General features: G+C 38.4%; 1 protein-coding gene across 2 annotated transcripts in view; it reads left to right on the top strand.

Moving 5' to 3' along the window:
- The window catches only part of USP12 (ubiquitin specific peptidase 12), an 88,614-nt gene extending 76,541 nt beyond the window's left edge, over nt 1-12,073 (top strand). For both annotated transcript variants that reach the window (XM_072719870.1, XM_025996696.2), the window contains 3 exons: nt 3,734-3,931; nt 7,491-7,569; nt 8,887-12,073. In XM_072719870.1, the coding sequence (XP_072575971.1) occupies nt 3,734-3,931; nt 7,491-7,569; nt 8,887-8,988 (379 nt within the window). In that variant the 3' untranslated portion in view covers nt 8,989-12,073. The remainder of the gene's footprint in view (nt 1-3,733; nt 3,932-7,490; nt 7,570-8,886) is intronic.
- The last annotated feature ends 415 nt before the right edge of the window (nt 12,074-12,488 follow it).

The following is a 12,488-nucleotide window of genomic DNA, read 5'->3' as shown; positions in this document are numbered from 1 at the left end:
CGGGCATCAATAGACTTGCTTGACTCAGGGATGCCATAAACCTTCAACTTGTAAAAAACAGGCAGTAATCTGTGAAGTGCAATAAAGCAAAGCACAATAAATCTTATACAAACTCCTTCATACAAGAGGGAATGATCACCAATGCATTTTTAAGACCAGCATAAACCTGATACCAAAACCTGACAAAGGTATTACAAGAAAATTACAGACCAGTAATACCCCTCTTGTGATATTTCAAAGATGTGAAAATCAACACATTAGCAAACTGAATCCAGCTACATATCTCTTGCTGTTTGGGGGTACCACAAACAGTGCCTGTATATGATGATGAGCTTCCTTGACAAATGTGTGATTTGACTGCTCCATCCACCGGCCATCCTTCCACATCTTTTCCTTTCCTCTGGCCTCTGTTCTCCAAGACACAACAATATGGAAATTAGGCCAGTTGGTAACCCTACAGTGGCCTCTAAGTGCTGAAGTGAAAGGAAAAGTCACGTCTCTTACATTTGAATCAAAAGCTAGAAATGATTAAGCTTAGGAAGACCTGTTGATAGCTGAGACAGAGTAAAAGCTGGGTCTTTTGTGCCAAACGTCAGCCAAGTTGTGAGTGCAAAGGCAAAAGTTCTTGAAGGGCATTATAAGTGCTATTCCAGTGAACACATGAATGATAGATAAGAAGGCGAAATAGTTTTATTTGCTGATACAGAGAAAGTTCGAGTGGTCTGAACAGAAGAGGAAACCAGCCATAGTGTTCCTTTAAGCCAATGCCCAATCTAGAGTAAGGCCTTAATTCTGTCATTCTATGAGAGCTGAGAGAAGTGAGGATGCTGTAGAAGAAAAGTTTGAAGCTGGCAGAGGTTGGTTCCTGAGGTTTAAGGAAAGAAACCAGCTCCAGAACAAAGTACAGGGTGAAGTAGCAAAATGGTGGTGTAGAAGCTGCAGTGAGGTACCCAAAAGGTCTAGCTAAGGTAATTCATGAAGGTGGCTAATCTGAAAAATAGATTTTCAATGTAGACAAAACAACTCTCTGTTGGAAGATGATGCCATCAAGACTTTCATAGCTAGAGAAGCCTTCAAAGGACAGGCTGACTCTCTGGTTAGGAGCTAATGCAGCTGATGACTTCAGTTGAAGCCAGTGTACATTGACCATTCTGAAAATCCTAGGGCCTTTCAGAATGATGCAAAATCTATTCTGTCCTCTATGAGTGGGACCACAAAGCCTGGATGACAGCACATCTGTTTACAACATGGTTTACTGAATATTTGAAGCCCACTGTAAAGACCTGCTGCTCAGGGAAAAAAAAAAAGATTCAAATATTGTTTCTTCATTGATAATGCACCTGGTCACCCAAGAGCTCTGATGAAGATGAACAAGATGAATGTTTTCCTGCCTGTGACACAGCATCTATTCCACAGCCTAGGAATCAAGGAGTTATTTTGATTTTCCAGTCTTTCAAGAAATATATTTCATAAGTCTAGCTGCCATAGAAAGTGATCCCTCTGATGGATCTGGGCAGTCAATGGAAAACTTTCTGGAAATGGAATGCCATTAAGAAAAATGGGAAGAGGTCAAAATAACATTCTGTTTGGAGTTTGGAAGAAGTTGGTTCCCACCCTCACAGAGGACTTGGAGGGGAGGTGTTCAGGACGTCAGTGGAGGCAGTAACTACATGTGCTAGATACAGCAAGAAAACTGGAATTAGAAGTGGGGCCTGAAGATGGGACCACATTGCTGCCATCTCATGATCAAACTCAAACGGATGAGGAGCTGCTGCTTATGGATGAACAAAGAGTGGTTTCTTGAAATGGAATCTACTCTTGGTGAGGATGCTGTGAAGATTGTTGCAGTGACAACAAAGGATTTAGGATATTACATCAACCTAGCTGATAAAACAGCGGCAGGGTTTGAAAGATGGACTCTCAGGTTGAAAGAAGTTCTGTGGATGAAATGCTCTCGAACAGCATCCCATGCTACAAAGAAATTGTTCATGAAAGGAAGAGAGGGTCAAGATGGCAAGCTTGATTGTTGTCTTTTAAGAAATTGCTGCAGCCACCCCAGCCTTTAGCAGCCACCACCCTGATGAGTCAACAGTCATCAACAGTGAGCCAAGATCCTCTTCTTCAGCAAAAAGATTATGACTTGTTAAAGGATTAGATGGTGGTTTACTTTTTCTTTAGCAGTGAGATAGCTTTAAATTAAGGTATCTGCATTGTTTTTCTGGACATAATGCTTTTGCACATTTATTAGTTACAGTATAGCGTAAATCTAACTTTTGTATGTCCTGGAAAACCAAAAATTTCATTTCACTGGCCTTATTGTGATGTTTACTGTAGTGGTCTGGAACTGAACCCACAATATCTTTGATATGCCTATATCTAGGATTTTCCCAGTTTTTCACAATATAAAATAACTCTAGATGTGATTTTTTTTTCCAGAAATCTTGCATTTGAGATGATACATTTCAGTTCTGAAAGTGGAATTACTGAGGCAAAGGCCATAAAGAATCCTTACTGCTAGATTTCTTTATAGGAATGATTATCTGCTTATGCTTATTCTTGCTAATGTTTTTCAAAGGCCAGGGTAGAATAGTAAATGTTTCTCAAAAATAAGGTGCCCACCACATTTAAGATTTGTGGGATGCAGATTTAATGTAGTGCTATAGAATGGTTCTTGTTTTCACTTCATTAGAGGCAATGGCTTAGTAAATTTCATCTTTTAATTATGAAAAGTGTTTTGCTTCATTGAACACATAGAGAATTCAGTTCCACAACATTTGTCAAGTATCTGTCATGTGCCAGGCATGTTGCTTGATAGAGAAATAAAGTGAAAAAAAAAAAAAAAAAAAAAAAGGTTTCTACCTGCCAAGATCTCAGATCCTAGAAGAGAAAGACTCATAATCTAAATATTTTATAGTGTCATAAACTGTGTATATACACACACACACACACACAGTGATTCTGTGAAGTGCTTATGGGGGAGTTATTTATGCCAGGGGTTACAACATTTGAGCTGAACCTTCAGAAGAATAAACTCTTTAGGAAAGTAGGAGCAGAGAAGTCATGTCAGGAAGAAATGGCATTTAAGGGTACAATAAAGATTATTTAGAATGTGGAGGATAACCAGTTGTTTTATAGTTAAAGACTTATCTCCTAAATTTGCAGATTATTTAACTCTCTTTCTAGAATACATGTAGTCATTATTCTGAATATGGAGTTCTTTCTTATCTCTGCCAAACACCGTTCGTGGAATAGTCTTTAATGCTTTTTCTCATTATGCCCCATTCTACAGCCATTATGAATTATATAGACTGATAGAACAAATGGCTTTCAGTCTTACATCCAAAGAAGTTAAGCAGCTGCAAGGAATTGGTTTTCCTCCACCCATCATTGGTATCGTATGCAGTTAGCCTTATCCTTAGGGATCTGTATTTCAGAATAAGGATTTCTTAACAAAAAACTGATGCCAGTCTGTCTATTTTGAAGCCATATGGAGTGCAAAATCAGATTATGTCGTTTGGTGGTGATGGGCAGAGTGAGTAGTCTTAAGATGTTTAGAATGTCGCTTTGCCAATAGAAAAATAATTGGTAGAACTATGCAAAAGTGGGCAGTGCTGGGCTATTAAAAGCGAATGTTAAAACTGTTTGTTACTGGAGTCATAAAGTTCGATAGTTCTTTTAAGGACGTGGTATGAATGCCTTTCATGAAATTTTGTTTCCATGTTTATTTGAATAGGATGAAAGTTAAAAAACTGCCCATGATTCTAGCTCTGCACCTGAAGAGGTTTAAATACATGGATCAACTTCATCGATACACAAAACTGTCTTACCGGGTAGTTTTTCCTTTAGAACTTCGTCTGTTTAACACCTCTGGCGATGCAACCAATCCTGACAGAATGTACGACCTTGTTGCCGTGGTGGTTCACTGTGGAAGGTAACTGCATCCATGGGATGAGCCTGCGAGGCTCTCTGGCCATTGGGGCAGGTGTTCAGGATCGTTCCAGGTGCTTCCAGGGCGGACCTTCCGGGCCTCCTTATCCTTCAGGGCTTCAGTATCAGGGTAACTTGATTGCAAAATGGGGTGTTTCAGATACAGTATACTTATTTCCTCCTTAAGCTTTTATATATTGAAACATTATTGCCCAAATTTTATTTTTATTGTTCTATAAATAGTACTATAAAGGAACTTGAAGACCTCTTTGTTATTCTTTTTCTTTTCTTTTTTTCTTCTTTCTTTCCCTCTTGTTGGTAAAAATGATGCTGCCTAAATAGATTTTGCGAAATAAATTATTTCTGAGATTAATTGTTCATGGTTATGAAAACATTTAAGATGGCTTTGGAAATCATCTTTAAAGACACGTTTTTTTATTTTATCAGTCAGTATATTTATTTCCTGATAGTTTAGTATGATATGTCATTCTGTGTATGTGGATTTATAAAATAGCTCAAAAAATTCTCAAAACTACAGGAGCATCACACAATCAAAATTTATATTTGGAAAATGCAGTCTTCATTGGTTGTTTAGAATTTCCTGTAATAATTTTTTTTTTAAAGATTTTATTCATGAGAGACAGAGAGAGAGGCAGAGACAGGCAGAGGGAGAAGCAGGCTCCATGCAGGGAGCCCAACATGGGACTCGATCCCAGGTCTCCAGGATCACACCCTGGGCTGAAGGTGGCGCTAAACCGCTGAGCCACCCAGGCTGCCCTCCTGTAATAATTTTAAAAGAGACACTCATTCTTTTCCCCATGGCTTGGGGAAGCTGTACCAACAGGATGTTACAGCCAATGAAAAAAAAAGTCCCTGACTTTCTCACCTTGAGCTGTCCCTCCCAGCTTTCTGTTCAGAACCTGTAAGGACACAGGAGGGTGGTCACCTTGCTGTAATTCCACTGTCCCTGTCAGGCCTACCTCCCAGTCTCCCATCCTCAGCAGTAATCTTCCTTTTCCATGTTTGGAACATTCTTTCTAAAGGAAGGGTAGAGACATCTGAATGGAGGAAACAGCCTTGGTGCAGTGATTGAACCCAGAGGTTTTAGAGTCCAAGAAACCTGGCTTTCAGTTCTGATCCTGCCATTTATGGCTGGTATGACTTCATACAGAATTCCCTGAGTGCCGGCTTTCACTTGTTTAAAAAGGAAACAATATTAATTAACGACCTTGCTGTGGTGTAGGTTTAAAGGGGGAATGCACATCACTTAGTTGCTGCTACGTTTGCATAACAATAACATCATCATGTTGCCCTTTCAGTTCTTTAAGGGTTCTTTAATGTTCAAATTCGGGAACAGTGAGTAGTTTCAGTCTGCTTAGATAATGATAGAGTTTTGGAATTGCTCTACTCAGGAGGCCAGAACTCTGAGATTCCTGATCACAACCAGAGCCCCCTGCCGCACTCCTTCTCTCACTGTTATTCCCCCTGCCTTTTCCCCTTCCCCAGCCCTTTAAACCTCTCTGGAGGATGTCCTGGGTGCTCTTCTGTCCTGTCCAGCCCGGCTCCATTTTGTGCCAAGCCTCTGTGTTCACAGAACTGCTGGCTGCGCACTGCTAGCCATTACTTACTGCTTTAAGACTCTATTATATTTATCATTCTGTAGGTCTTTTTCCGTTATGAGAACAGACACTTCTTAAGACAGGAAATAATTTGTCCATTAACAAAAGATAAATAACATTTTCAGATCTTTCTTATTTTTTATTTATAAGATTTATTCATAGTTATATTTCATTTGCAAGGATAAAGGGTGTGCTTTGGCCACATCCTTCAACTCTGGAGGATGCTCATCATTAATAAGTCTGTGCCAATCCAGCTTACACGTTCTCTCTCCTTAATGTCTAGGGCATAGTAGATTTCTAGCAGGTGCTTGCAGAATCATTAAGTATGATCCTTGCAGCCCATCTCAGGTCCCCGTGACTCCTCAGCCCTCTCCCTCCCACCTCCTCTCTTGCTGGATGAGATATGTCGGTTGCACGACCCTTGCAGCTCTACTCTTATATCCTATTTGGCCCTATATTGTGTTTTTGGAGGGTTCTCTGCTGTAGTCACAGTGTTTTCAGGGCCGGGCATTGTTGGTGTCTTTCTAATCCCCACAGCAACCAATACAGGAGGCATTCATATGTACTGAACCGAGCATGTTTTCTGTTCAGGATGCAAATCCCTAATTCACAGCTTTCTTAGGTATAAATTTATTAGCTTCAGCCCTCCCTCATCTTATTATAGTTTCTGTAATTAACTTTTGTCTGTTGTTCAAACTACCTCTTTGCCAAAGGAGAATGCTTCCTCCCCTTTGCAGTCTCATACCTGCCAGCCCTCAGCCCACTTGTCTCCCTCTCTCTCAGGTGCCGTTCCTCAGCCTTTCTGGGATTTTTCTTCATGTTCACCACCTTACAAATTAAAAAAAAAAAAAAAAAAAATTCTTAGAGGAACCCTATAGAAACAGGGAAAATATACATACATATTTATAGCTTATTTTTTTAAGATTTGTTTTAGCATTAAAAGCCTTAAAGCATTAAAAGAAAGTTTTGAGGCATTTTCCTCTATATTCTTGTTTTTGTCATTTTGTCACCTAAGGTACTCGTCTCACCTAGCAGGATCAGAGGAGCCAAGACAGACACAGGATGCTGCTTATTCTATTATCTAATGTTGCTACTTTTAAGATAATATTCACCATAAACCACAATTTGTATCAAAAATTACCTCAAATTCTATAATAATTACAACAGAAATATAACTTAATAAAGAATTATATAGAAGCTTTTATAATAAGTCATACATAAACTGGGAGAGATTAAAATCTTTGCCATGTCCTTTATAAAGCAAAGTATTTTTTAGAAATAATCCCACTTGCATTTTTATGCATTTCTAGATTTATTGCAGAATTGTTTAAAATGAAATGCAGAGACAATTCAAATAATGTTGCTAAGATCGAGGTACTTAAAAATAGCACTGATAATCCTTATACAATGTCATTTATTTTTAAAGAAGTTTATGAAGGTCAAGCTTGATTTTAGAACTATAGATTTGATATCTGCTTTTTAAGGCATCGCATGTTCTTTCCTCAAGAGAAAAACTATGGCCAAGGTAATAAGACAGAAAAAAGAATTCTACATGCGTTGTTCTATAGTTTGGCTCGGGGGCTCTGGCCCCCTGTCATTCCCTCAAAATGCTAAAAAAATAGATATATTTAAATTTTTCATAGAAACAAATTTGAAAACTATTTTAAAAATAATTATTACAGATACAACAAATAATTTGAATAGCATAGCTTTATATAAATAGAATGCTAGTTATATCTCAAAGTAGAGTAATAATTACTTGATTTTAAAATTGAATGCCAGTTCACATCAATGTAGCTTGATATTTTGGGGAAGAATAGATAAAGGGGTATTTTTTGTCAGTTTCAGTTATTATCCTACTTTATAGAACATGAAGTTGAGGGCATAGAAGAATGGTATTAATAAACATTGTATAAAATTAACTTTCCTTTCTCTTTGTTTTAGTGGTCCCAATCGAGGTCATTATATTGCAATAGTTAAGAGTCATGAGTTTTGGTTGTTGTTTGATGACGACATTGTAGAAGTAAGTAGTTTCTGAATTTCTTATCTTTCTTCAAAGTTATGTGTGTATTTTACTCTTCTTTCTCCCAGCTTCTCATTCATATGACAGGTGACGATTATGGGACAAATATCAAGGTCTTCAGATTGCAGTCAGATTCCTACTTCTTACTCCCCAACAACCAAACCTCATGCTTGAATGGTCAGGTGACCTTAAAAATGCTTAGAATAAAACAAAAGCCCTCAACAAGATAGCTAGTTTAAAACAATCTTTCATTGTTTAAAAAAAAATTATTGAGCCATAATATACAGAAAGTACACAAATCTTAAGCAACACTTGAATTTTTTGTATGTGAATGCATGCTTACCCCTGTGTACCTGCACGAACACACCCACACAAACACACACACACACAGTAATCTCTCTCCAGATGAAGACTGAGTATATTTTCAACACTCTTTATTGAGCCCCACCACCCCCATCCTCTTCCTGGTCAATTCTCATGGCTTTCCTCCCCTCTATCCACCATTCCCTGAACCCAGTATTTTGTTTTTGATCATTATGATTAATTTTACCTCTGTTTGAATATAAACGGACTTCTCCAGTATGACTTCTTTTGTATCTAGCTGTCCATTTTGGTTGCCTTGTAAGGATATAACAAGGTAGAAATGTGCCTTTTTGTCCCTTGCTATTACCGATAAATTGCCTCGATCACTCAGATCTAAGTCTTTTGTTGGACACACACACTCATTTTTATTGGGTGTACGTTAGGTAGGACCATACGAAATTGCCATCTAGCCATTTTTGTAGGTCACAAATGGTTGGGAATTGAAGGTTTCATGTAGTTCAGGTAATTCTATTACTGAGGAATAGAATTGTTAGATCAAAGGGTAGCTTTATGTTCAGCTTTAAAAGATAATGCTAAACATTTCCCCAGAGTCTCTGTCCCATTCTCCGTTTCTGCCAGCAGTATATGAGAGCCCTGTTTGCTTCAACATTGGTGAGAATGTGTATGGGCATGACCATTCTTTTTAATTTAAGCCTTTCTTATTGTGCAGAGCTGTTTTATAAACAAATGAAGGGTCGCAGAAGGGGAGATGGATAAGGGGATTGGGTAATTGGGTGACGGGCACTAAGGAGGACACATGATGAGATGAGCACTGGGTGTTATACTGTATGTTGGCAAACGTGTGTGTGTGTGTGTGTGTGTGTGTGTGTATAATTACCAAGAAAAAAAATAAACAAGGAAAAAGCACAATTCTAAGAAATGTGGAAGATTTTACTGAACTAAAGCAGTTCCAGGAGCTCATTTCTGTACTAACGTTTCCATTTTACCTCACAGAAAATAGATGCACAAGCTATTGAAGAATTCTACGGGTTGACATCAGATATCTCAAAGAACTCTGAGTCTGGTTACATCCTTTTCTATCAGTCTCGGGACTGAGAGGGACCGTGATGAAGAGATACTTTCTGCCTCATTTCTTCTCTGGTTATTTTGGAAAGGATCAAGCACTGATTTTTCAAGAAAAGAGAAATGCAGGAAGCTCAGGGGGCAGTAGCACACTTTGCACACAATAAAGCAAAGACTGTGGATTAACACGCTCTTCCTATCATGGTAGTTGATTTATTTGCTCAGGTATCATGCTGTCTGCAGTTCCACACAACAAGGAAGTGAGATCAGAGATAGCAGCTCCTCTTGTAAAACAGCCTTCCAGTAATTGACATGCATTTCTCTTTGTTAATTGCACCAATAATGATTTGAACTCCTTGGGGGTGCAGTAGAAAGACTAGGAATCCGTGCTAAGTTGTATTAATCACTTAAGGAGAGGATTGAACACGCTGTGTAACTTTGCCCGTGTTGCAGATACACAGAAGGAGTATTTGGTGGTCTTTTCAAGCGTAAACCAGAACTACATTTGGGCCCAACACTTGGAGTTGCCTTCCTGATGTAAAAATTAATAGATAACTAGAATCCAGTGTCAGGAAGACAAATATGTTTTGCTTCTCTGAAGAAGCTTATAATAATATACAGTATATGTATATGTAGGGAACAATTGGTCAGAAGTGGCTTTTTGTTTCCCCAAGGGGAAAGACTGGCTTTGTAATTATAATTTTTTTCTTATTTATTTTACTTAAAACTGGTAGAGTCTAAGTATTGTGTGAAGTGCCCACGATTCTGTCAGTAAATTTGAGCATATTTTTATTAGTTTTTGTCAGTTTAACTAGTCCTTCTGTTTGTTTCTATTTTTAAGGTGAATTTTAAACTCTATTTTAAATCGTAGGATACCTTAAGAAAAATTGCAACAAGAGGAGGTAAATATTCTTTTTCAGGAGGAACTGATATCTCTGGCTAAACATTTGTCCTTTTGTTATAGTTTATAAATCAATATTCAGCTTTAATTTCAGTACAGTAAAAAGCTATCAAAAATTCCCTGTCACAGTTGGAACAATAAAAGAAGTTCTGGCTCAGTGGTGCACCAGTCTTTAGAATTCTTAAGTACTCTAACGTTTCAGGTTGAGGCCATGTTTGGAAACCTCGTGTCATAGCAGTTACGTTCTTTTCAAATGTCATTCTCTACCCTGGAAAGAAGTGATCTGTCAGAACCCGAGCAGCCTGTGTGGCTGCCACGAACCCGCCCAGGATCAAGTGTTGGTGACGCAGACCAGGAGCACACAGAGCAAGTCCTTTTCTCTCCCCCCCACCCCTTCATCTTTACAGATCTTACTGGAAGAGTGTTCAGAAATTAAACCTGGCATTTGTTAAGACTTCCTTCTGTTGGGAGTTTTAAGAAGTAATATGTGTGATGTAAAATGTACGTGAACCATTGCGGTTGACACTTTCCCATGCATCATCAGTAAGTTGTCAGATGGTGGCCCATTGTACCGTGCAGGAAATAGTTGAATATACATATTCAGAAGAGTGATCAGGCCTTGGATGTCCTTTAAGTCCTTTTAGGCAGTAACTTTTTTTTAATTGCTGTAATTTTCTAAACTTATTTTACTAACACTGTTGAATATGAAAAAAAAAAACGAAAAACTTTTTTGTCTGCTGCTATTTATTAACATTTATTATCTGTATCTTTTAGCTCAGGAAATGACTTCACCTATTCGTTCCATGAACTGATCTTTTAACAGGGTCACTTGGCTAATTGGGCTGTTGAAACAAGATGTGCTGGGAGAAAATTATGATGTATTTTGACAAGTTACTTTTTAAGATTAGAGTTGCTTAAAGCCTTATGCTGGCTGGAGGGGGTTTATACAAATTATGGAGCCTGCCTGATGGCAACATTGCACAGAGAATCACGACGGAGAATGTGGGGAAGGTCACAGACGTGGAAGTGGATACATTTTTTATTTTGAGGGCTTAAACCAAATTGTCTTGGCACTCCAGGCTGTGTTTCCACAGCCTTTGGCACAGAGAAAGACGTAAAGTGAGGCTGAGTCCGTTTGTGCTTGAGCCAGGCCACAGCATGGATAAGAAAGATAGATGAAGTCATTTGCATAGAGGTCCAGCATTGGAATACGGCACCATGTTTCTACATTTTGCATTTTAAAAAACACAGTAAAAGGCAAGGTTACATTTCATATTAAAGCAAGCTGTAGCATTTTTATTGAGTTCCTTGGTAGTCACACACTGTTCACATCCACACCGTGTTTGATAGTATGATTTGTCAGGGGAGGGACTGTGGGGTGATAGTTCTCAATTTCCTTTTTACTGTTCGTTCAGCTGCATCTACATAAAATGTTTTGAAGCTTATCAGAAACTCAGTATACTTTAAAAACATAGGGTTAGGGTTGGGGGAAAAAAGTGCAGGTATTTAGTAAGAAAAGTGACCCATCTAGAAAGCATTGTGAGGTTGTGTGTTGGTTGACTGTGACAGAAATGAAGGGCGGGGTTAAGTTGTAAATGGTGGCTGATTGCTCTCTAACTATGTACATGTTTGTTGGGATGGCTGTCCCATATTTTGTATATTGGAATAAAAATTTCTATAAATTATCGTAACTGAAAGTAAATATTCTAAATTAAGTCTCACTGCTAAGTCGTATGGTTTCTGTCTTGGAAACTTTACCTTTAGAAGATTGCTTAAGACAGGGGCCATGAGACTTCAGGAGAAGGGGAGAAAGGAAATGTGTAATATATGGGTCTTGTTGCCTCTTAACCATCAGTATCGGGTTTTTTCTTTTTCCGTGATGGCAGTAGAAAGGCCTCACTTTCATAACATACTACTCTTGATACTTTCTTTAAGGATACTTTTCATTAAAGATTCTCTCATGAGGTATTTAACTGGGAGCTGGGAGGCTAAGGCGTTCCGGTCCTGGCTCTTCAGTGAATTTAACTGTGTGACCTTGGGCAAGTCACTTAACCTCTCTGTGCTTCAGTCTCCCTATCTTGTAAAATGGGAGTAATACCTACCTCACAGGGTTGTTGTGGGGATTAATTAGATATAATGTCTGTAAAGCATCTAAGGTTCTTGAAGAAGGCGCTATATAAATATAAAATAATATCTATTAAAGTTGGTTTATTTGTGCTTGTGGGTTTTTAAGTGTGTTTTTTCCCTTTTGCCTCAAATGTCTTTGAATTAGAAGAAGAGTTGACCCATGAACAACACGGGTTTGAGCTGTGTGGGTCCACTTGTAAGCGGATTTTTTTTTTTTTTTTTGATAAATATAGTATAGTACTGTGAGCATATTTTCTCCTAGGATTTTCTTAACATTTTCTTTTCTGTAGCTTTATTGTAAGAACATCAGCTATAAAACATACACAAAATGTGTGTTAATGACCTGTTTACATTATCAGTAGGGCTTCTGGACAACAGGGGGCTATTCATATTTCCTTTTTGGGGGAGTCAGAAGTAAGATGAGGTTTCTTCCACTGCAAAGACACGGTGCCCGTCACCCCGGGGTTGTTAAAGTTCAACTGGATACACTTGGGGACCTGCCCTA

This window comes from Vulpes vulpes, chromosome 9 (assembly GCF_048418805.1).
Source record: "Vulpes vulpes isolate BD-2025 chromosome 9, VulVul3, whole genome shotgun sequence".
NCBI lineage: Eukaryota > Metazoa > Chordata > Mammalia > Carnivora > Canidae > Vulpes > Vulpes vulpes.
This window is presented reverse-complemented; position numbering and strand designations above follow the sequence as displayed.